Below are 25,296 nucleotides of genomic sequence, written 5' to 3' on the forward strand. Positions count from 1 at the left end.
CCACAACCCCTCCCCTTCTTTTGTCCTCTCTCCTCTAATTGGCGGCAGCAGCATCACAGGGGGAGGGAGACACTGCTTCCTTCTCCCCTGTGCTGCTGAGGGAACACGGAGAGCGCTGAGAGCAGCGCGATCTGTGTTCCCAATACGTTATCGGAATATCGGCAAAATAGATGCAGATACCGATAACTTCCAAAATCCTGAATATCGGCCGATAATATCGGTAAAACCGATAATCGGTCGATCCCTAATCTTAATACAGAATGCATAGTACAAATAGGACTGGAGGGGTTAAAAAAATAATAATAATTTAACTCACCTCATCCACTTGTTCGCACAGCGCGGCTTCTCTTCTGTCTTCTTCTTTGCTGATCTGTGAGGAAAAGGACCTGTGGTGATGTCACTGCGCTCATCACATGGTCCGTCACATGATCCATCACTGTGGTGATTGATCATGTGATGGACCATGTGATGAGCACAGTGACGTCAACCCAGGTCCTTTTCCTCACAGATCAGCAAAGAAGAAGACAGAAGAGAAGCCAGGCTGCGCGAACAAGTGGATGAGGTGAGTTAAATTATTTTTTTTTATCATCACTGGCCTAGGAAACTCTTCAAACAGCTGATTGGTGAGAGTGTGAGGGAGCAGATCCTCACCGATCAGATATTGATGACCTAAAGGGGTTTTCCCATTGTTTAATACTGATGACCTATCTACAGGATACGCCATCAGTAAATGATCAGCAGGGGTCCGACACCGAGCAATCAACTTCAGTGGCAGTGGCCTCCCACCATACATGTGATAGCGGTTGTGCTCAGTACTGCAGCTCAGCCTCATTCACTTGAATGGGACTGAGCTGAGCCTAGGCCATATGACATGACATGATGAACGTGACGTCACTGGCATAAGGGAAATCTTCAAACAGCTGATTGGCTGGGGTGCCAGGAGGCGGACCTCCACCGATCAGATACTGATGATCTATCCTGAGGATAGGTTCTCAGTATTAAACACTTGGACAGCCCCTTTAACCATCCAAATTTTCCAGCAGTCCGGATGAAAATATAATGTAAGATAATTAACTGCTCTCAGGTCTACACATAAACACACAAACTTGGGAAACCGTTTGGCCTCCAATAAATGGAATTAATTCAGTCCAAGTGCTAGCCATAAGTGTCAAGTAACCATATAAGCATACACAACCAATATCTGGCAGGCAAATCAGCATTATTGGCAAGTTTTTCGGCAGATATCCATACACAAAAAAAAGACAGATTGTCCAATGAGCCTATAGTTTTTGGGCAAAACACAAAAAAAGATGATGGCCAGCTTTTGGCTGTAACCCAGGATCAGAAGTTCTTTTCTCACAATATACACTAAATACTGCAAAAGGGGTAAATATAATCTTGTTGTTTATTTGCTCCCACTAAATGTGCTTGTGTTATTTCCTGCAAAGGGGTTGTCTGGCGGGATAACAGTGGCAGAAGGGTGTACAAAAGTAAAAGTAGCATTACTCACCTCACCGCTCCCCCACTGCTGCCTTTCAACAGCAGATATCCGTCACAGCCAGTAAATGTGGGCACCTCCTGCCATTTTCCTTGTTTCAAGCCCAGATCCAGAGGTGAAGACCTGTGGTGAATCGGCAAGCGTCAGAAAGGCAGCGGCAGCAGATTGGTGAGGTCAGTAATGCCTCTTTATTATTTTTTTTTACAACTTTTGCCTCTTATCTAACGAAAATATTATCCCGCCAGAGAACCCATTTATTATGTGTACAGACTGTAATTCTGGAAATACCTGCAATCACAATGACCCTCAAATCATTGTCATCAACCTCATGTAGGATGTCTTTCTGCAGAGACTGAAGCATAGCAAGCGACAGCGCATTTCTCTTCTGAGGATTATTCATGGTTATTTTCCTGTAGAGAAATAACAATTTTAACCTTCATTTACACAGCACCAACAATTTTGGAAGGGCCTTACAATCATGGTATGCAACTAAGTAAAATAAGCCCCCAATGTGTGATCACAAATGACCACATATCGGTCAGCACTACCAACACTCCTTCACATGGCAGTGTCTTTTACTGCAGTTCTGTCTCATCCATGCTACAGGGAAAAGAGCTTGATTGTAGATAGTAAGATCGCACGAGCAGGCTCCCTGCCCCTCTCTACCAGGCTGTTAATACAGTTCTTGCTTATTGTACTTGTGTTTTATATCATGTACGAGTTCCCCCTCCATGGAATTAATGGCGGTTTCAAATAAATAATAATAATAGCTATACTTTCTCTGACTAATATCTAGCATATTCCACTGAAGACATTAACCCCATTAAACAAAACCTTTTGTATGTTTGCACCCTTTAATTTGCAACTTTAAGGCTAGGGCTACACGACGACGTCATGTGTCGCGCAACACATAGGGCATAACTACACTGCGGCATGACAATTTTTATAATAATAGTCTTAGGCCTCTTTCACACGGGCGAGAATTCCGCGCGGGTGCAATGCGGGAGGTGAACGCATTACACCCGCACTGAATCCGGACTCATTCATTTCTATGGGTCTGTACACATGAGCGGTGATTTTCACGCATCACTTGTGCGTTGTGTGAAAATCGCAGCAAGCTCTATATTGTGCGTTTTTCACGCAACGCAGGCCCCATAGAAGTGAATGGGGCTGCGTGAAAATCGCAAGCAAGTGCGGATGCGAAGCGATTTTCACACATAGTTGCTAGGAGATGATCGGGATGGGGACCCGATCTTTATTATTTTCCCTTATAAAATGGTTATAAGGGAAAATAATAGCATTCTGAATACAGAATGCTTAGTAAAATAGGGATTAAAAAAAATATATATAATAATAATAATTTAACTCACCTCATCCACTTGTTCGTGCAGCCCGGCTTCTCTTCTGTCTTCTTCTTTGCTGTCCGGGAGGAAAAGGACCTGTGGTGACGTCACTGCGCTCATCACATGGTCCATCACATGATCCATCACCATGGTGATGGATCGTGTGATGGACCGTGTGATGAGCGCAGTGACGTCACCACAGGTCCTTTTCCTCAAAGAAGAAAACAGAAGAGAAGCCGGGCTGCGCTAACAAGTGGATTAAGGAGAGTTAAATTTTTTTATTTTTTTAACCCCTCCAGCGCTATTTTAGTAAGCATTCTGTATTAAGAATGCTATTATTTTCCATTATAACCATGTTATAAGGGAAAATAATAAAATCTACAGAATACCAAACCCGAACTTCTGTGAAGAAGTCCGGGTTCGGGTCTGGGTACCAAACATGGCGATTTTTCTCATGTGCGTGCAAAACGCATTAAAACGCTTTGCATTTGCGGGGGGAAAAAAATCGCGCATGTTCCCGCAACGCACCCGCATCTTTATTAACATTTATTTTGGGGAGCAGATTTGCATAGGAAAAAAAACTGTTCCATATTTTAGCGTTTTTGATTTTGTTCAGAAATATTTGGATAGTGACACAATCTTCAGAATTTGGGCTCTGCATGCCACCACATTAGATTTGAAATGAAACAACTGAGATGCAACTGAAGTGTACACGTTCAGGTTTAACTCAAGGGGTTGAACAAAAATATCCTGTGAAACATTTAGGAACTGCAACCATTTTTCTACAAAGCCTCCTCATTTTAAGGGCTCAAAAGTAATTGGACAAATGAACATTACCATAAATACAATGTTCATTTTTTATATTTTGCCTGCAAAGGATTCTCTACAATGACTGCCTGAAGTCTTGAACCCATGGACATTACCAAACGTTGGGTTTCCTCCTTTGTGAGGCTTTGCCAGGCCTTTACTGCAGCTGTCTTCAGTTGTTGCTCTTTCTTCCTTAATGTCTTAACCGCTTCATTACCGAAGTGTTTATTCTCCTTCCTTACCAAGCCAAATTTTTCAGATGTAGCAATGGGCCTATCTAATTGCAAATAATTGATTAATTTCTGAGCCAGCCTACATGACCTCTGGCACTTCAGCTGTCCTAAAACTACAACTCCCAGAATCCTCTTTTCACTTCTATGGGAGTTGCAAGAACAGCTGAGCAAGTGTGCATGCTGGGAGTTGTAGTTTCACAACAGCTGGAGTGCCAAAGGTTGCTGATCCCTGATGTACTTGATATTATTTTTCTCGGGACACCTTAGAACTTTCTTTTTTGCCATTAGATAATGGCTATAATATAATATAATATAATAATAATAATATAACGGAAAAACTTAAAATTATAAAAAAAATATATATATTTTCCCTTTCTTATCAATTTTTTTTTCTAACTATTACAAAAGGTTTCAAGACAAAACATTTCTAAAACCATTACCGTACTATTGTACTCTGAAAATAAGCGCTACTTATGTAATTTATCTACTAGCTGGGCCCACAGCAAGACTTTAAAATCCAAAATGCACTCCAGTCTTTTGGAGGCCTATTTTTCTGTTGCTGGTTCTATGGCACGTACTGCCAGAAAAATCTTGTGCAGCACCAAAACGCTACAAGCCCCTTCAAAGTGACCTTTTTTATGTTATTCCCCTAAGGTATTCATCTTGGGGAAATTTGGACATTTTAAGGATTTTTAATATTTTTTCTTTTTTTTATAAATAAAAAAAGTGTGTATGTTTGCATATTTTACACACAGAAATACCACTATACTATTTGCTAAAACTAATATATATATATATATATATATATATATATATATATATATATATATATATATATATATATATTTGTGGGAGGAGCTGGGCGAGAAATGGAATAGGCATGCCTATAGACTGTCCCCACCCGGCTGGCTGGAGTGTGCCCGATGCCAGCGACGAGGTAAGGCCTGAATAAGTGGGCCACCCAAGAGGAAGGAAAGAAGAAAGGGATGGGAGGGAGGGCAAGAACCGGGCGCCCTTCTGCTTGTGGGAGGGGGTTTAAATAAGGTAAGTGCGCCCCTCCCACAAATACAGGCTGCACGCAGCCTTCAATACTTGTGGGAGGAGCTGGGCGAGAAATGGAATAGGCATGCCTATAGACTGTCCCCACCCGGCTGGCTGGAGTGTGCCCGATGCCAGCGACGAGGTAAGGCCTGAATAAGTGGGCAAAAGAGAACCGGCAAGTGCAGGGTATAACATATTTATTGCAGTATGGTGCGACCTATAATGCCAAGGAACGGAAGGCTCGGGATACTTCTGCCCGTGGATTGGGGATGTACCTTGAGAAGCAGGATGACCTCCACCGACCCATCTTGCGGATAATGTGCGCTGGTACCTGGTGACCGGAAGCTGCGGACGCGGCCCCTATCCGAAATGAGTGCCCGGATATCGTGCTAGGGTTGTAACCCAAACCTGCGGCCAGGGTGCGGATGTTGGAGATGAACATGGTAGAAGACAGGGGTTTCCCGTTGACCGGGAGCAACGGGCTATCTAAGGCGGGAGATTGAAGGGAGGCCAGGAGCTCCTGGAGCACCTTGATAGGACACCAACCGTTAGATGTAGGGTAGAATTCCACCTCCGTGGGGGGACCGGTTTGACTGGTCTTCGAAAACGGAATAGACAAAATAAAGTGGTCGGAGTGCCATGCGAGATGTCGTCTTAGCAGGGTCGTTCGGGAGATGGTGCTGCAGGTGAATTCCCCGGGCCTGAGGAACCCATAGAACCCGAGATACATGGCTGCCTTCGTGACGATGCTTGCGAATTGGCCAAAAGGAAGACCATCCAGGGCTACGGATAACCTGCGGAAAAGCTCACCTGAGACCGGTTGCCTGCGCACCTGGACTGCCGTGCTGACTCTCTGAACACCCCTGAGGGTGGCTTTGATGGCTTGATTTGAAAAGATGGATCCGGCAGAGGGGTCGCTGAGCATCCGGTGGTGCTGGATGCCTGCCAAATACAGCTTGATGGTATTGTATGAGAGGTGGCGGTGGGAGTGGCAATGGGCTATGAACGCCATGATGAAGGTGACCTCGTCTATGTCCCCCTGCGGATGAGTGTCAGCAAAACGTCTAAACATGCTGAACCCGGTGTCATAATTCCTGGCGGTGTTGGTGGCTAGCGACCGCCGGACCAATGACTGCGCGGTTGCAATCAGGGGCTCTAGTCCAGCAGGAGTGCGCTGTAAGATGGAGCTGGGACGCCGACGGGATCTGCCTCTGGGAGTTCCTGGAAGAAAATGTCGAGGTTAAAGCGGGACAGGGCGTCAGCCGCCACGTTCTGCGCTCCCTGGATGTGGACCGCAAAGACGTGGAAGTTAAATTCCAAGGACAGCCAGACAAGCCTACGCAACATAGACATCATCCTGAGATTTCTAGCCCTCCCCTTGGATATCACTTCCACCAGGACCTGACTGTCTGTCCTCAAGATGACTGATTTGTTGGCCCAGAGCGGACCCCAGATGCGGGCAGCCGCCACGATGGGGTATAATTCTAATAGCGGCGAGGACCTCATGGCCCCTGCCTCGGACAGGAGCTCCACCGGCCAGCTGCCGACCAACCAGTGCGGATAGAAGATTGCCGCGAACCCACGGGAGCCCGCAGCGTCAGTGTAGACCGTGGGGGAAGCTGCATTTGGGGATGGCACGAACAACGAGATGCCATTCCACCCGGTCAGGAAGGTTTGCCACATCTGCAGATCCGCCATGGCGGGACCATCCAGCCGGACGGTGGAGTCCTGATCCGGAGCGGTCGGGAGGAGATTGAGAAGCCGCGAGATGAAGGACCTCCCCTGTGGCATGATCTTGAAGGTACAAGTAAGGTATCCTAACAAGGACTGGAGCTCCTGCCTGGACAAAACTCCAGAAGAGGCCGCGGAGGAAACGGCGGCCCTGACCTTGGCCAGCTTGGTCGCGGGGAGGCTGGCCTCCATGCGGACTGAGTCCAGAGTAATGCCCAAGAAGGTAACCCCAGTGCCTGGACCCTCTGTCTTGGCGGATGCCACCGGAACCTCGAGCCTGGCGAACAGTTGGAGCAAGTTCCTCAAACCTGATGGGGGCCCCTGGGGCCTCTCGATGATTAGGAAGTCATCCAAGTAATGAATGACCATGTCCATCCCCCCATGATGGACAAGGATCCAGTGTAGGGCACAGGCGAACTTGTCGAACAACCACGGGCTGCTTTTGGATCCAAATGTGAGGCGGTTAGCAAAATAAAACCCGTCTGCCCAATGCAACCCATAATATTGCCATAACTGAGGGAGGATGGGGAGTAGCTTGAAGGCGTCCGCAATGTCGGCCTTGGCCAGCCAAGCCCCTTCCCCAGCCAGCAGGATGAACTGAATGGCCTCGTCAATGGATGAATAGGACATCGAGAACTCCCCTGATGGGATCAGGGAGTTGAGACTGGGGATCGGCGACATGTGTGGAGCAGACAAGTCGTAGATTAGACGCTTTTTATTTGATGCCTGTTTGGAGACGAGGCCGATAGGATTGATCCTCCACTCGGCAAAGGGAATCGTTTCAAACGGGCCTAGCAGGAACCCTTTGCGGACCTCGTCCTGTAACAGAGTGGACACGGCCTCCGGATCCTGCATGGCCGACTGTAGGTTCCTTCCCTCCCAGGAAACCTGAGGGAGGGCAATGAGCCCTGTGTTGAAACCCTTCTCGAAACCGGTGACGAGGAACTCCACCGACCGGCGATCGGGGTGATCCTGCAACAGGATGCCCAGGAGCTCGACGTTGACGTCGGTCAGTCATAGAGCCTTACGTTGCCTCTTCGGGCAGCTGGAGCGGGGGTGGGCCCTGAAGCAGAGGGAACACACATGTAGGGCTCTACAACTGTTGAAATTACAGCCCCCGGCATTAAAGTTGTTGCAGACCTGACTCTGGCCTAAGAAAGTAATGGGCCTGCCCAGCTTGTCAGTGGAACCCTGGGACCGTTGCGTGCCAGAGGGGCCTGGCTGGGAGCCTTCTCGGGCCGGGATGGGAAAGTTGGGGCACCAGTCGGCCGTGTGCTGGATGGACTGGCACGCCGCGCACGTAGGGGCCTGCAACCCGGCAAAATGGCGGCAGAACAGCTCCATGTCTATGTCCGCCCAGTCCGTGGTGAGCTGGAACTGAGCGAGGGCGGCTGCCGCTTTGGCTGAAAAAGACCTATGGTAGTCATAGAAGTTCTTTCCCCCGTATTTGTAGCCTAGGTCAGTGACTTGGTATAGGTAGGAGTCAAGCTCCTCCCGTCTGTGTGGCTGGACGCCGCAGATGGTATCCCGGTAGAGGCTGAATGCCAGGACGAACTCGGGGATCGACAGCTTCCGATTCAGGCGGGTATCCTTTGCCCGTAGGACCACCGAGACCTCCCCGCAATTGATGACCTTATTCTCTGCTACGTCTAGGGACGCAATGAGAAGGGACGCGAGGTTGACGTCCCTCCCCGCCAGGATGTCCCTTTTAAGGCTTTCTGGGATGTAGTGCGAGGGGGCAATCTTGGGTCTGACATGGACTGTACCTGGCGCCGAATCCCGGGACGTGGATGGCAAGACCGGAAGGGCTGGAGAAGGCAGGGCCGGAGGAGTGCGGGATTCCCACTCCCCCATCCTAGTCTGGATGTCCGCGACCGAACCTGCCAGACTGGCGATGGTGGCCTGTAACTGCAGGAGGGTCAGCTGTATCGATGAGGGAGAAGGCTCCTCACTTGAACCCGCTGGTGCCGTCATCAGGAGCCGGTATAGCTCCGCCTTTCTTGCGGTGGCAGGATAGTGAATCCCTCTGCGTCTAAGCTCTGCTATCAGCTTCGGAATGGTCCAGCTCCTCAGGGAGGGGTTGCTGGTGCGGCCTGACACGGAGGTCCCGGGCAAGGACAGATTATCCTCCGACTCAGGGACCTGCGACATCTTCAAGCTGCATAGAGGAGGTATGAAGGTGACAGATGAGACTTCCTTCCCCCTCCCCCGGGTGCCCGACCGAGAGCTACAGGGGAAAATAGTTCTATTGACCGAACGGTGTTGACCGCTACTTACCTTAAATGAAAGGGACCACGCTACTGACTTCTGTACCGAGGCAGAGACCTATGAACGGGAGTTCATGACAACGAATAGCTAACGCAGTGACAGGTCGCAGCACAGCCTTGGCTGTATCTTACCTGAACCGAGAAAATAGGCGCACCGACCGTGGTTTGCTTGAAGCTCTGGTGGACGCGGATCTGCTTTATAAAAAGATAAGCCGTGTTTTACCGATGCACGGCAAGAGCCGTGACCTGCTGGTCCCTTAGACAGTGATCCAAACAAACACAAAACCATGAGCGATTCCGGGAGGTATCGCCCTGAGTGGTTCAAGGCGACACTGTCATGAGCGATACAAGGAGACCTTGCCCCTGAGTGTTTCAGGGGCCATTGCGCCCGAGCGAATCAGGGAACCATTGCACCTGAGCGATTCAGGGCACCTGAGCGATTCAGGGGACCATTGCACCTGAGCGATTCAGGGAACTATTGCACCTGAGTGAATCAGGAAATTATTTGTGCCTGAGCGATTTAGGGACCATCTGCCTGATGGAATCGAGAACCATGGCCCCAGAGCGACTTACGGACACTGCCCCTGGGAAACCCGAAACATTGCCCGTGAATAAACAGGGAAAACATTGCACATGAGAGAATCAGGAAAACATTGCACATGAGTGAATTGAGGGACCTCCCTGGGTGATACCTGGACGAATTGTGACTGAGCGATTCAGGGACGACTTTGCGCCTGAGCGATTCAGGGACGACTTTGCGCCTGAGCGATTCCGGGAAGACATTGCGCCAAAGTGAATCAGGGAAGACATTGCGCCTGCGAATCAGGGTGCGCCTGCGAATCAGGGAAGACATTGCGCCTGCGAATCAGGGAAGACACTTGCGCCAGCGAATCCGGGAAGATACTTGCGTCTGAGCGATTCAGGGAAGACACTTGCGCCTGAGCGATCCAGGGAAGACACTTGCGCCTGAGCGATCCAGGGAAGACACTTGCGCCTGAGCGATTCAGGGAAGACACTTGCGCCTGAGCGATTCAGGGAAGACACTTGCGCCTGAGTGAATCAGGGCACCATTGGACAGACGCGGGGAAAAACTAACAACAGGGTGGGCCGGGTAGGGAAAAGCTGTTGCTTCTGGTGCCCAGCCTCACCTTGGATCAAAGGTTCCCCTTTAACTTTTTTTTTTTTTTTTTTTTCTCAGGGCACCAGGGTAGCAGTCTGTTTTGCAGTGGAAAATGACTGATCCGGCAGAACCGTCCTATGACGTCATTGATCAGCCGGGATGGCACCTGTGTTTGAGGCGAATGAACCATGGGGATGAGGCCTACTGATTCAACCCCTGATTCCCCTGACATGCTGCCAAACCTCCGGGTTACAACGGTAAGGACCGCAGCCGCCGTGCTGTCGGCCCCCCCTCCCGACCCCCCAGCATGATAACCGCAGATATCGGCACCTCTCACATGGTCTGCACCGATCCGTGTGGTGCCCATGTGAAAGTGGCTGCGTGCATGGTGGCGCCGCGGCGGCTGCAGAGCGGGGAACCGGGCAGCCGCGCCGTCAGCCCCCCCCCCGACCCCACAACATGTTAGCCGCAGATATTGGCATTACTCACATGGTGCGCACCGATCCGCGTGGTGTCCATGTGTAATGTAGCTGCGTGTATGGTAGCGCCGCCGCGGCTGCAGAGGGGGAACCGGGCAGCCGCCGCGCTGTCAGCCCCCCCCCCCCCCCCGGATCCGACGGAGCTGCCGGTGGTTAACCGTGATACGAGGTGCCGGTGGCAAGGCGCGTCTGGCCGGGCCGCAGAGCGGTGATACTTACGCCAGGTGATGCTGCTGGGGGTACGACCGGGATGACGAACCGACGGAGACTAGAGACGCGACCGGAAGTGACGTCAGGCGCTGGATGCTGCAGAAGCAAGAACCGGGCGCCCTTCTGCTTGTGGGAGGGGGTTTAAATAAGGTAAGTGCGCCCCTCCCACAAATACGCAGCCTTCAATACATATATATATATATATATATATATATATATATATAATATATTTATTTTATTTATAAACGAAAAAGTGGCGGGATGTTTGTATGGGTGTGTACATAGTTAAAATTTCTGTTTTTATTATTATATTAATTTTTACTTTTTTTTTTATGAATTAACCCCTTCCTGCCACAGTCAAGGCAGGAAGAGTTTAATTCCCAACCTGCAGGCTGACAGTTCAATTTATAGCCAGCAGGTGGCTCTTTGCCGACTTTAAAGGAAAACTGTATTTTTTTATTTGCTATTTTATTAGAGCTAGGCATGTATACCTGAGTTAGTCTGTCACTGATTGTCAAAAGATCTGTAATTACCTTATAATAACAGCTTTCATAAATGTCCTCTGTCCCTTTCCACTGCTCCCTTAAAACACTGTTACTAGGGGCTCTTTCACACCTGTGTTCTTTTCTTCCGGCATAGAGTTCCGTCGTCGGGGCTCTATGCCGGAAGAATCCTGATCAGTTTTATCCCCATGCATTCTGAATGGAGAGAAATCCGTTCAGGATGCATCAGGATGTCTTCAGTTCCGGAACGGAACGTTTTTTGGCCGGAGAAAATACTGCAGCATGCTGTGCTTTTTGCTCCGGCCAAAAATCCTGAAGACTTGCCGCAAGGCCGGATCCGGAATTAATGCCCATTGAAAGGCATTGATCCGGATCCGGCCTTAAGCTAAACGTCGTTTCGGCGCACTGCCGTTCCCGACATTTAGCTTTTTCAGAGTGGTTACCATGGCTGCCGGGACGCTGAAGTAGCATATTTACCGTCCGTGCGGCTCCCCGGGCGCTCCAGAGTGACGTCAGGGCGCCCCAAGCGCATGGATCACGTGATCACATGGATCACGTCATCCATGCGCATGGGGCGCTCTGACGTCATTCTGGAGCGCCCCGGGAGCCGCATGGACTGTAAGTATACCGCTCCCCCGCTCCCCGCATCTACTATGGCAACCAGGACTTTGATAGCGTCCTGGGTGCCATAGTAACACTGAACGCATTTTGAAGACGGCTCCGTCTTCAAATGCTTTCAGTACACTTGCGTTTTTCCGGATCCGGCGGGCACCTCCGGCAACGGAAGTGCACGCCGGATCCCAACAACGCAAGTGTGAAAGAGGCCTTAGAAGACAGGAAGACGGAGGGGCGGTCCGTCACACTGCATGCCTGCATTAGGCTTCAGAGTGAGGAGGCGTGTCTCTCAGTAATCCAATCTGATTGGCTGGCAGGGAGCTGCTGGCTACAGCAAGTGTGTAAGTGAAGTGAGGGAAAGCAGTTTTGGCCTCAGAGAACAGGCAGAGGAGCCATCTTGAGAAGGTCCTCATATTGTAAATGTTTAAACAGCCGTAACTAAGTAAAAAAACTCACGGAAAACAGTGGTATGTGAAGAAACTAAAGATTGTATTATGGATAATGCTGCTGCAGCAATAACATATGCAATTTTTTTTTTTAATGAAAACATGAGTTAACCTTTAATGTAATGGATGCTACAATCGTCTATTACTGCCTGACCGCTCCCTCTGGCCACGGTACATCTCCATGTGACCGCAGCTGTCTAATGACGACTATCTGCGGCGGCACAGGCCGCTGGCAGATCGCGCTGTAACCTACCACTTTTATACGAAGGGTTACAGATAAGAGCCTACCACCGTAACGTATAAAGTGGTGCAGTGGTAGACAAGTGGTTAAGCAAGTGAAATGCAAGCTCATTCAGGTTGAGATCTGGTGATTGACTCAAAAAACTCCTGGGTTTCGCAGTATGTTTTGGTCATTGTCCATTTGTACTGTGAAGCGCTGTCCAATCAACCTTGCTGCATTTGGTTGCATCTGAGCAGAAAGTCCATCATTGTACATTTCAGAATTCATCCGGCTGCTTCTATCTTCAGTCACATTATCAATAAACACTAGGGAACCAGTGCCACTGGCAGCCATGCAGGCCCAAGCCATCACACTGCCTCCGCCATGTTTTACAGATGTGGTATGCTTTGGATCATGAACTGTACCATGCCTTCTCTATACTTTCTTCTGCCTATCATCCTGGTACAAGTTGATCTTAGTTTCATCTGTCCAAAGAATGCTGTTCCAGAACTGAGCTGGTTACTTTAGATGTTTTTTTGGCAAAGTCTAATCTGGTCTTTCTATTTTTGAGGCTGATTAATGGTTTGCACCTTGTGGTGAACCCTCTTTATTTGCTCTCATGAAGTCTTTTCTTTATGGTAGACTGATACATCTACTGCCTGAAGTGTTCTTCACGTGGGTGGATGTTGTGATGGGGTTTTTTTTCACCACAGAAGGGATTCTGCAATCAGTCTCCACTGTTGTCTTCCCGGACTTTTAGGCCTTTTTGGACAGTGACATTTGTGTGTGCATTTATTTTTATCAGAATGTACCAAACTGTTGATTTGGCCACTCCTAACATTTCCACTATCTCTCTGATGGATTTCTTCTTTTTTCAGCTTAATGAGGGTCTTTTTCACTTCCATTGAGAGCTCCTTTGACTTCATGTTGTGGGTTCACAGCAACAGCTTCCAAATGCAAATGCCATACCTGGAATCAACTCCAGACCTTTTACCTGCTTAATTGATGATGGAATAATGAAGGAATAGCCTATGCCGCCCAATAAATAGCTTTTGAGATAATTGTCCAATTAACTTTGGTCTTTTGAAAAAAAAAGGCAGCTACATATTAGGCCTCATGCACACCACCGATCTGTTTTTGCGGTCCGCCAATTGTAGAAATGCCTATTCTTGTCTGCAAAACGGACAAGAATAGGACATGCTATATTTTTTCGCGGGGCCACGGAACGGAGGAACGGATGCGGACAGCACACGGAGTGCTGTCCGCATCTTTTGCAGCCCCATTAAAGTGAATGGGTCCGCACCCGAGCCGCAAAAAATGTGGCTCGGATGCGGACCACAACAACGGTTGTGTGCATGAGGCCTTAAAGAGCTGTAATTCCTAAACCCTTCCTCCAATTAGGATGTGAATACCCTCAAATTAAAGCTGAGAATCCATATTGATTATATAACCATGTTGAATAGGTTTTAGTAAACAGCTTAGGGTACTTTCACACTTGCGTTTTTCTTTTCCGGCATAGGGTACTTTCACACTTGCGGCAAAGAGATCCGGCAAGCAGTTCCGTCGCCGCAACTGCCTGCCAGATCAGGCAAAACGTATGCCAACTGATGACATTAGTAAGGCTACTTTCACACTAGCGTTCAGAGAGGATCCGTCTGGTGTCTGCACAGACGGATCCTCTCCTATAATGCAGACATTTGGATCCGTTCAGAACGGATCCGTCCAGACTTTACATTGAAAGTCAATGGGGACGGATCCGTTTGAAAATTGAGCCATATTGTGTCATCTTCAAACGGATCCGTCCCCATTGATTTACATTGTAAGTCTGGACGGATCCGTTTGCCTCCGCACGGCCAGGCGGACACCCGAACGCTGCAAGCAGCGTTCAGGTGTCGGCTTGCGGAGCGGAGGCTGAACGCTGCCAGACTGATGCATTCTGAGCCGATCCGCGTCCACTCAGAATGCATTAGGGCAGTACGGATGCGTTCGGGGCCGCTTGTGAGCCCCTTCAAACGGAGCTCACAAGTGAAGCCCCGAACGCTAGTGTGAAAGTAGCCTAAGACTGATCAGGATCCTTATCAGTCTTAAAAATGCCTGATCAGTCGAAAAAAATGCATTGAAATGCCGGATCCGTCTTTCCGGAGTCATCCGGCAAAATGGATCCGGCATTTATTTTTTCACCTTTTTTTCAGTCTGCGCATGCGCAGACCAGAAGGACAGATCCGGCATTCCGGTATTCTGAATGCCGGATCGGGCACTAATACACTGCTCAAAAAAATAAAAGGAACACTTAAACAACACAATGTACCTCCAAGTTAATCACACTTCTGTGAAATCAAACTGTCCAGAGCCCTGCAAAATGACCTCCAGCAGGCCACAAATGTGCATGTGTCTGCTCAAAAGGTCAGAAACAGACTCCATGAGGGTGATATGAGGGCCCGACGTCCACAGGTGGGGGTTGTGCTTACAGCCCAACACCGTGCAGGACGTTTGGCATTTGCCAGAGAACACCAAGATTGGCAAATTCGCCACTGGCGCCCTGTGCTCTTCACAGATGAAAGCAGGTTCACACTGAGCACATGTGACAGACGTGACAGAGTCTGGAGACGCCGTGGAGAACGTTCTGCTGCCTGCAACATCCTCCAGCAATGCCAGCATGACCGTTTTGGCATTGGGTCAGTAATGGTGTGGGGTGGCATTTCTTTGGAGGGCCGCACAGCCCTCCATGTGCTCGCCAGAGGTAGCCTGACTGCCCTTAGGTACCGAGATGAGATCCTCAGACCCCTTGTGAGACCATATGCTGGTGCGGTTGGCCCTGGGTTCCTCCTAATGCAAGACAATGCTAGACCTCATGTGGCTGGAGTGTGTCAGCAGTTCCTGCAAGATGAAGGCATTGATGCTATGGACTGGCCTGCCCATTCCCCAGACCTGAATCCAATTGAGCACATCTGGGACATCATGTCTCGCTCTATCCACCAACGTCACGTTGCACCTCAGACTGTTCAGGAGTTGGCAGATGCTTTAGTCCAGGTCTGGGAGGAGATCCCTCAGGAGACCGTCCGCCACCTCATCAGGAGCATGCACAGGCGTTGTAGGGAGGTCATACAGGCACGTGGAGGCCACACACACTACTGAGCCTCATTTTGACTTGTTTTAAGGACATTACATCAAAGTTGGATCAGCCTGTAGTGTGTTTTTCCACTTTAATTTTGAGTGTGACTCCAAATCCAGACCTCCATGGGTTAAAAAATTTGATTTCCATTTTTTTATTTTTGTGCGATTTTGTTGTCAGCCCATTCAACTATGTAAAGAACAAAGTATTTCAGAAGAATATTTAATTAACTCAGATCTAGGATGTGTTATTTTTGTGTTCCCTTTATTTTTTTGAGCAGTGTACATTCCTATGGGAAAAAATGCCGGATCCGGCATTCAGGCAAGTCTTCAGTTTTTTTCGCCGGAGATAAAACCGTAGCATGCTACGGTTTTCTCTTTTGCCTGATCAGTCAAAATGACTGAACTGAAGACATCCTGATGCATCCTGAACGGATTACTCTCTATTCAGAATGCATGGGGATATGCCTGATCAGTTCTTTTCCGGTATAGAGCCCCTGTGACGGAACTCTATGCTGGAAAAGAAAAACGCTAGTGTGAAAGTACCCATAGAGTTCCGTCCTAGGAGCTTTATACCGGAAAAGAACTGATCAGTTTAATCCCCATGCATTCTGAATGGAGAGCAATCCGTTCAGGATGCATCAGGATGTCTTCAGTTCAGTCTTGTTGACTGATCAGGCAAAAGATAAAACCGCAGCATGCTACGGTTTTATCTCCGGCCAAAAAGACTTGCCTTCCATTGGAATGTATTCCGTAAGGACGGCATGCGCAGACCGAAAAAAAGGTAAAAATAAATAAATGCCGGATCCGTTTTGCCTGATGACTCCAGAGAGACAGATCCGGCATTTCAATGCATGTTTCTGACTGATCAGGCATTTTTAAGACTGATCAGGATCCTGATCAGTCTTACAAATGCCATCAGTTGCCATACATTTTTCCAGATCCAGCAGGCAGTTCCAGCGACGGAACTGCTTGCCAGATCACTCTGCCGCAAGTGTGAAAGTAGCCTTAGGGTACTTTCACACTAGTGTTATTCTTTTCCGGTATAGAGCTCCGTCCTAGGGGCTCAATACCGGAAAAGAACTGATCAGTTTTATCCCCATGCATTCTGAATAGAGAGAAATCCGTTCAGGATGCATCAGGATGTCTTCAGTTCAGTCTTTTTGACTGTTCAGGACGGAGATAATACTGCAGCATGCTGCGGTTTTATCTCCGTCCAAAATTCCTGAACACTTGCCGGAATGCCCGCATTTTTTCCCATTGAAATGCATTAATGCCGGATCTGGCCCGAGTGTTCCAGCAAAAAATGTGAAAAATATTTATTTGAAAAAAATAAATGCTGGATCCGTTTTTCCGGATGACACCGGAAAGATGGATGTGGCATTTCAATGCATTTGTCATGCGGATCCTGATCCGTCTGACAAACGCCATCAGTTTACATACGGTTTGACGGATCCGGCAGGCAGTTCCGGCGATGGAACTGCCTGACGGAATCCTTTGCCGCAAGTGTGAAAGTACCCTTAAATGCCAAAACTTGTGTCACTGTCCAAATATTTCTGGACCTAACTGTGTGTGTGGGTATCTTTTACTAAATAAAACCACTTTTTATAGAAAAAATAATAATTTTTAAAATAAATAAATAATGTATTAACTATTTTTTTTCTTTCTTTCAGTCTCACTAGCAGACATGGCTTTTATAATGCACTATGCCTTATGTACCACTGCATTATATCCTATCACTGCACCTACCAGTGACAGGCAGTCTATTTGGCTATGTCTGTGGCTGCCATGGGACCATATCCGCACTGCACGATTGGATTTCCTTGGAGCCCTGTCCCTCTAATTGCCTAGATGGCGCAGTTACTTTTGACCGTAGGAGTTAAGCAGCTGGCATCGGAGTAATGCAGGCGAGGATGGCGTAAAATACCAGTTGTGACTAAAAAAGTTGCAACGGCATTGAAGAAGTTAAAAAAACAGGGTTTTGCAACTTTTTTTTTTTACACCAAAAACACATGTAGGGAGGTGGACGAATTTTTCCCTATGAGTGAAACTACCATAAGGCTAGTTTCAGACGAAGAAGAAAATGCTAGTGGTAAGACAGGTGGGCTCAAAAAATGGCCAGAAAAATGCAGATGGCCAAAAATAAATAAATAAATAAATAAAAAAACGCAGTGCTTTTTTACAGGTGAAAAAAATACCAGTTACAAATCAATCTTTGTAATAACCCAAAAGGAGCTTACAGGTTGCCTTTGGGGTTATTCACCTTTGTGGGCCTTTTCTACAGACCCCATAGTGTGGCCGGACCCATGGTAGTAACCACACTTAAAGGGTAACTAAACAAGTTTTTGGTAAACTGTCCCTAATGCCATAATAATACTTTTTGTAGATTTTAAGAGCAAAGGTGCGCCTTAGGGAGGGAAAAGTATTAAAAATACAAAATGCTTTAATAAAGTATGTTACAAAAAGTATTATTATGGCATTAGGGACATTTTACCAAAAACTTAATCAAAGGTTTAGTTACTCTTTAACTGATCCCCACCACTGGGTTTTGGCTCCATCGCTGCCCCGTCGGCTCTGCAGGTCTCAGGCAACCATCCGGTTTGAAGTCGAGTCACCTGGCGCAGCAGTGACATGTCACGGGGTCACATGTGTGACCACTTTCGGTTTTAGCGTACAAATACTGAAGAAAAATATAGACCATACGTGGATCGGGTGAAAAAGGCATTATTAATTTCAGTGTCCAAAGTTCGGGTTATCGAAGAATTCCGTTATGGTCCGTGGTAGCGGAATCCATAACGGAATTCTATGACGGCGTGCCCCACGGAAGCCTATAAGAGGCATTCTGTATTGCATTCCTTCATAATAGAAATCTATGGCCAGCATAGACTAATGCAATACAGAATGCCTATTATAGGCTTCCGTGGTGCATGGCGTCATAGAATTCCGTTATGGTCCATGGTAGCGGAATCCATAACGGAATTCTTCGATAAACCGAACCCGTACCTTGTACACTGAACTTCATACACAAGTTCGCTTAACACTAGTGGCAACCCTAAGGCCCCTTTCACACGGGCGGGTATTCCGCGCGGATGCGATGCGTGAGGTGAACGCATTGCACCCGCACTGAATACCGACCCATTCATTTCTATGGGGCTGTTCAGATGAGCGGTGATTTTCACGCATCACTTATGCGTTGCGTGAAAATCGCAGCATGCTCTATATTCTGCGTTTTTCACGCAACGCAGGCCCCATAGAAGTGAATGGGGTTGCGTGAAAATCGCAAGCATCCGCAAGCAAAAGCGGATGCGGTGCGATTTTCACGCACGGTTGCTAGGAGACGATCGGGATGGAGACCCGATCATTATTATTTTCCCTTATAACATGGTTATAAGGGAAAATAAAAGCATTCTGAATACAGAATGCATAGTAGAATAGGGCTGGAGGGGTTAAAAAAAAATAAAAAAATTTTTAACTCACCTTAGTCCACTTGATCGCGTAGCCGGCATCTCCTTCTGTCTCCTTTGTTGAATAGGACCTGTGGTGAGCATTAAGTACAGTTACAGGACCTTTGATGATGTCACTCCGGTCATCACATGGTACGTCACATGATCTTTTACCATGGTGATGGATCATGTGATGACCAGAGTGACGTCATCAAAGGTCCTGGAATGAATGCTCACCACAGGTCCTGTTCAGCACAGAAGGAGACAGACGAGATGCCGGCTGCGCGAACAAGTGGATTAAGGTGAGTTAAATTATTTTATTTATTTTTAACCCCTCCAGCGCTATTTTACTTTGCATTCTGTATTTAGAATGCTATTATTTTCCCTTATAACCATGTTATAAGGGAAAATAATACAATCTACAGAACATTGATCCCAAGCCCGAACTTCTGTGAAGAAGTTCGGGTTTGGGTACCAAACATGCGCGATTTTTCTCACGCACGTGCAAAACGCATTACAATGTTTTGCACTCACGCGGAAAAATCGCGGGTGTTCCCGCAACGCACCCGCACATTTTCCCGCAACGCCCGTGTGAAAGGGGCCTAAGGCCCCTTTCACACGGGTGAACGCATTGCACCTGCACTGAATCCTGATTTATTCACTTCAATGGGGCTGTGCAGATGAGCAATTTTCACGCATCACTTGTGCGTTGCGTGAAAAATCGCAGCATGCTCTATATTGTGTGTTTTTCACGCGACGCAGGCACCATAGAAGTGAATAGGGCCGCGTGAAAATCGCAAGCATCAGCAAGCAAGTGCGGATGCGGTGCGATTTTCACGCATGGTTGCTAGGTGACGATCGGGATGGGGACCGGATCTTTATTATTTTCCCTTATAACATGGTTATAAGGGAAAATAATAGCATTCTGAATACAGAATGCAAAGTAAATTAGGGATGGAGGGGTTAAAAAATTAAAAAATAAAATAATTAAACTCACCTCATTAATTAACCTCACCTTGTTCGCCCAGCCCGGCTTCTCTTCTTTCTTCTTCTTTGAGGACCTGGGAGGAAAAGGACCTTTGGTGACGTCACTGCGCTCATCACCATGGTGATGGACCATGTGATGAGCTTAGTGATGTCACCAAAGGTGCTTTTCCTCCCAGGTCCTCAAAGAAGAAGAAATAAGAGAAGCCGGATGAGGTGAGTTTAATTATTATTATTTTTTTTTTTACCCCCTCCATCCCTATTTTACTATGCATTCTGTATTAAGAATGCTATTATTTTCCCTTATAACCATGTTATAAGGGAAAATAATAAAGATCCGGTCCCCATCCCGAACTTCTGTGAAGAAGTCCGGGTTCGGGTCTGGGCACCAAACATGCCGATTTTTCTCACGCGCGTGCAAAACGCATTAAAACGCTTTGCACTTGCGGGGGAAAATCGCGCATTTTCCCGCAACGCACCCGCATCTTTTCCCGCAACACCTGTGTGAAAGAGGCCTAAGAGGGTATCAGGTCCCATTACTCAGCACCGGCTTCATAAGTTTCTAATCATTTTAATGGTACTTTCACACTAGCGTTGCCGGAACTGACTGCTGGATCTCTGAAATCCGTATGTAAACGGATATCATTTGTTTCCGGATCCGTCTGACAGATCTATCTCTCCAGTGTCATCCGGAAAAACGGATCCGGTATTTCTCTTTTTTACAGATTTAAAGGTCTGCGCATGCGCAGACCAGGAAACCCGATCCGTTTTTCCGGAACACTTGGTCCCGGATCCGGCATTATTACATTTCAATGGAAATTAATGCCGGATCCGGCAATCAGGCAAGTGTTCTGGAATTTTGGCCGGAGAAAATACTGCAGCGTTAAAGGGACTGAACTGATGCATCCTGAAGGATTGCTCTCCATTCAGAATGCATTCGGATAAAACTGAAGCGTTTTTTTGTGGTATTAGCCCCTAGGACGGAACTCAATACCGGAAAACTTTTTAGATTTGATATAATAAAGAACTCCAACAAACCTGCTGCCCGCAGCACTGGACCTCCATGTCGTGCACCATGTTACAAGCTTCCAGGTGACATGAGTCACACATGAAGTCACTTATACACTGTTTCGCTGCTGTCCCCATAATCACAGTATTACACAGCGGACAATAGGTTTATGGGACTCGCCCTGACACAATTACACCGTATGCATGCTGCACTGCTAGTCACACTGTTCTGCAATGTCACTGAAGTTTTCCCTGCTGGCTCCTCAGGTCACCTGAGCTCCGTACCTTATGCCAGCCTCCTGCACGTAGTCGGTAAGCGGCGCTTCCTGCTGCCCTGTGCCCGTCTGCCATCTCCTCAGAGCGGTCACTGCCAGCCCTGGGGCCCGCACAGCTGCAGCGCGTACTCGGGAATACATGTCAAAGGCTAAATGTAAGGACCTCCTGACGTAACAATATCACGTGACATTCCTAGGTCACGTGGGTCGGCAGCCAGAGTGCTCTGTTGTCACAGCCAGTGGCAGGAAGGTCAGGGACGGCTGCTCAGCAGAGTCTGTAGAACAGTCATCACTTGCTTATAATACACAAAGGTACAAAAAGTAATGGAGACATGTCTTATTTTTCAGTTTTTTTACACTTTCATGTCAGCACCATTTGCTTCACATTTATACATTTTTGGTTTCCATTGGTCACATTTTTGCATCATTCACATGCACCCTTCTCAACATCTTAGTTAATAAAAATCCTCTATGATGTAACTTCTTTTCCCTTTGTAACTGTATCCTAGTTCCATCTGCATCTAATGCTGGGCGATATTCATAACTGCAGGATCATTAACAGAACACAACCTTTTTTTTCATTTATAGGTATTGCCTGCCAGCTTTGCCCTGACCTGACATGGTGATTGTGGTGCGCCCGACGGTCCACGCATGCGCCGGGCTCGGGCCCCGCCTCCCGCTCCTGGATGACGACTGTCGCGCGAATCTCGCATGACCCTCCTCCTCCGGACCGTTGGGGTGGGCCCACGAGTCCGGCATCCGCGATGGAGCGCCGGGCGCCATGTAATGAGCATTCACCGCTTCTATTCTATTCAGGTGAGGAGCACTAATAGCGTGGATGGCCACCAATAGTTATATCATATTAATGAGGGTTATGAAGTTCAACCTATCAGTGGATGTGTTGTACCGTAGTACTTTGATTTATTTAAAAAGCCAGTTCCACCACACCAGCCAGTACCCCCTTAAAAAAGCTAATGCGAAACGCGCGTTGGGGAGTGGACTGGTGGTGTTTGTGTGCGGTGTGCTAGTTCGGCTGGTCAGTATCTGCTATGTGCTTTTGATATATTGCTGTGCTCATGATACTTTGCTGCTTCCACGTTTTACATACATTGTGGGGTGGCGTCATTTGATATTACTTGCCCAGTGATGTGCCTTTGATGTACTGTAATATGAATTTCGATACCATTTATCATTGAGCCTAAATTGATTTGTTATACCACCTGTGACTATCAGAGGCTGACCATTAATATTGCACTTGTACTTCATTACTGTACACCGACCACCCACCATCGGTCCTATTGGTTCTTAATGTTTTTAAATGTCCTGTGGCTTTGTTAATCATGTGTCTATGTAATTTTCAATAAAAATCATGTGAATTTGCGATTACTTTGTTTCCACATGTGATTTTGTTTATTTAATGACCCATTCACCTTAGATTGGTTTCTCTTGAATCCTCCCTAGTACATAATATATGAAAAAAAAGGTCCTTTTTGGGGTACGGGATATAGCCACATCAGTGTGAGTCGGCTAAATCCTTTCCCTGAAAAGGACCCTTAGCAGTATGAATCCTCCCTAGTACATTATAGATGGAAAAGGTCCTTTTTGGGGTATGGGATATAGCCACGTCAGTGTGACTCAGCTAGATCCTTTCCCTGAAAAGGACCTCAGCAGTATGAATCCTCCCTAGTACTTAATAGATGGAAAAGGTCCTTTTTGGGGTATGGGATATAGCCACGTCAGTGTGACTCGGCTAGATCCTTTCCCTGAAAAGGACCTCAGCAGTATGAATCCTCCCTAGTACATAATAGATGGAAAAGGTCCTTTTTGGGGTATGGGATATAGCCACGTCAGTGTGACTCGGCTAGATCCTTTCCCTGAAAAGGACCTCAGCAGTATGAATCCTCCCTAGTACATAATAGATGGAAAAGGTCCTTTTTGGGGTATGGGGTATAGCCACGTCAGTGTGACTCAGCTAGATCCTTTCCCTGAAAAGGACCTCAGCAGTATGAATCCTCCCTAGTACATAATAGATGGAAAAGGTCCTTTTTGGGGTACGGGATATAGCCACATCAGTGTGAGTCGGCTAAATCCTTTCCCTGAAAAGGACCTCAGCAGTTTTTTGGCTGTTCCCCCCCCCCCCCACCCTGTCACTGGATGTTTTGATCCGACCGATGAGATACAGTGGTGGCCATGCAGGGATCTGAAGTGACACGGGTGCCGAGGAGAAGGTAACTATAATCCATACAAGTGGCCTGGGCATTGGGGGAATATTTTCAATATCGTTTAACCCCTTTAACTACTAGGAAAGTACAGAGATCACATGACCAGATGTTTCTGCATAGTGTTTTACCATGAATATCACAGGACCGGACATTTCTGCAGAGACAAGTGCTCAGAAGTCACACGATATTTTTTTTATTGTTTATTGTTAAGATTTTCCAGAATTAAAAGTAAACCTAAAAGAGGCTTATTCTACAATAGTCACCTATATGACTTTATTTTATATTATAACACTGTAGCACAGTTTAGTAACCAGATCAACGAGGAAGAGGTCCCTACAAATGATGGGAAATAGCCAGCTCCCATAGAGTTAGCTAACTGGTATGGACCAGGTTCTTATGGAGTATAGTATTTAGCCAACTTCCTGTGAACTGGCTATATACTATTTCAGTTCAGGACTTGATTACTAGGGTGCATAAAGGTCCTTACAGTGATAGGAAATCGACAGCTAACACTGAGTCGGATATTTCCCATCACTGGTAAGGACCAGGTCCTAATGGAGTATAGGATTTAGCCAACTCCCTGTGAGTGGGCTAGATACTACTTCAGTTCAGGACTTGACCACTAGGGGGTAAAAAGGTTCTTACCAGTGATAGGAAATCGACAGCTAACACTGAGTCGGCTATTTCCTGGCACTGGTAAGGAGGAGGTCCTTACAGAGTATAGTATTTAGTAACAACCCCACTTCATAGCACTCCAGACGGTGCAACCTAGAGCCGGAGAAGCAATGCTGCCCCCTCGCACGGAGGATCCGTACTGCAGCAGACCCGCCGCTCACCCTACTCCACTGTGGCAGTGACCCGTCATTAGCTGACAGATCCACCAAATGTCGCCGGGATCTGCTGATAATCTGTCTGCCTCCAAATGTCAAAGACCTGCCTAAGTCCTCCTTCACACTGCACTTGCAGAGTTTGTAAATGCTTCCAATAATACCATGAATTTCAAATATTTTTCGCAGCGGTTTTTACAAGCGATTTTGGCAGCGGTTTTTATTTTGTAAGAGTACATCTACACAGGACAAATATGGTGAATAGGTCCAGTTGCATAGCTAGGGTCCAAGGGGCTCTGTGGCAAACTTCGGACTGCCCCAGGAGCTCAAAGCAGCCCTGAAAAAAAACCTAAAAGAGGCCCCATCTTGTAGGTGAATACAAATTGACAGAAGACAAGGCAACACAAGTAGGAAGGGACAACAAAAGTAGTCGGGAACAGCAATACCGTAGTGCAGCACAAAATACTGCCTCCCCTGCTCCAGTATTCAACTGTATTACCATCCTGAGGATGGAGATACAGTGGTATTCAGGAGGGTACTTGTGGCAACCAGCCAGGCCGTAAGTACCTGATGCTGCTAGCATTAATTACTACTGAGAGCATAAGATTGTTAGATATCCAGCTGATGGTCATGATGAGGGCTCAGACGGCCCCCTGGGCATCAGCCCACGTGGAAATTTTCCTGTAGGGTCTATGGCCAGTCTGCCCCTGGACTGCCCCCATCAGGGGCCTTCATAAGATCTAAAAAGATCAGGAACGTGAACCTGGCCCCGGAGGCATGTGTTTTGCTCCCACCCAACCCCTAAAAATATACTGAAGACATTGTCAAATCCCAAGGCTTGTTAAAAAGTCCGATTGTCACGGCTGAGGATGGGGAAAACCCTCAGCCGTGCGGTATCAGCAGAGGGATGGTC

The 25,296-nt window shown here is 47.4% G+C and overlaps 1 protein-coding gene across 1 annotated transcript in view; it reads right to left on the reverse strand.

The window, feature by feature from the left end:
* The window catches only part of ECHDC3 (enoyl-CoA hydratase domain containing 3), a 43,427-nt gene extending 21,932 nt beyond the window's left edge, over positions 1-21,495 (reverse strand). Inside the window, exons 1-2 of the mRNA XM_040413227.1 lie at positions 21,345-21,495; positions 1,787-1,908 (exon numbers count right to left, since the gene is read on the reverse strand). Coding sequence (XP_040269161.1) covers positions 1,787-1,908; positions 21,345-21,475 — 253 coding nt within the window. The 5' untranslated portion in view covers positions 21,476-21,495. The remainder of the gene's footprint in view (positions 1-1,786; positions 1,909-21,344) is intronic.
* Positions 21,496-25,296: the final 3,801 nt, after the last annotated feature.

The sequence above is a fragment of the Bufo bufo genome, chromosome 1 (genome assembly GCF_905171765.1).
Source record: "Bufo bufo chromosome 1, aBufBuf1.1, whole genome shotgun sequence".
Taxonomy (NCBI): Eukaryota; Metazoa; Chordata; class Amphibia; order Anura; family Bufonidae; genus Bufo; species Bufo bufo.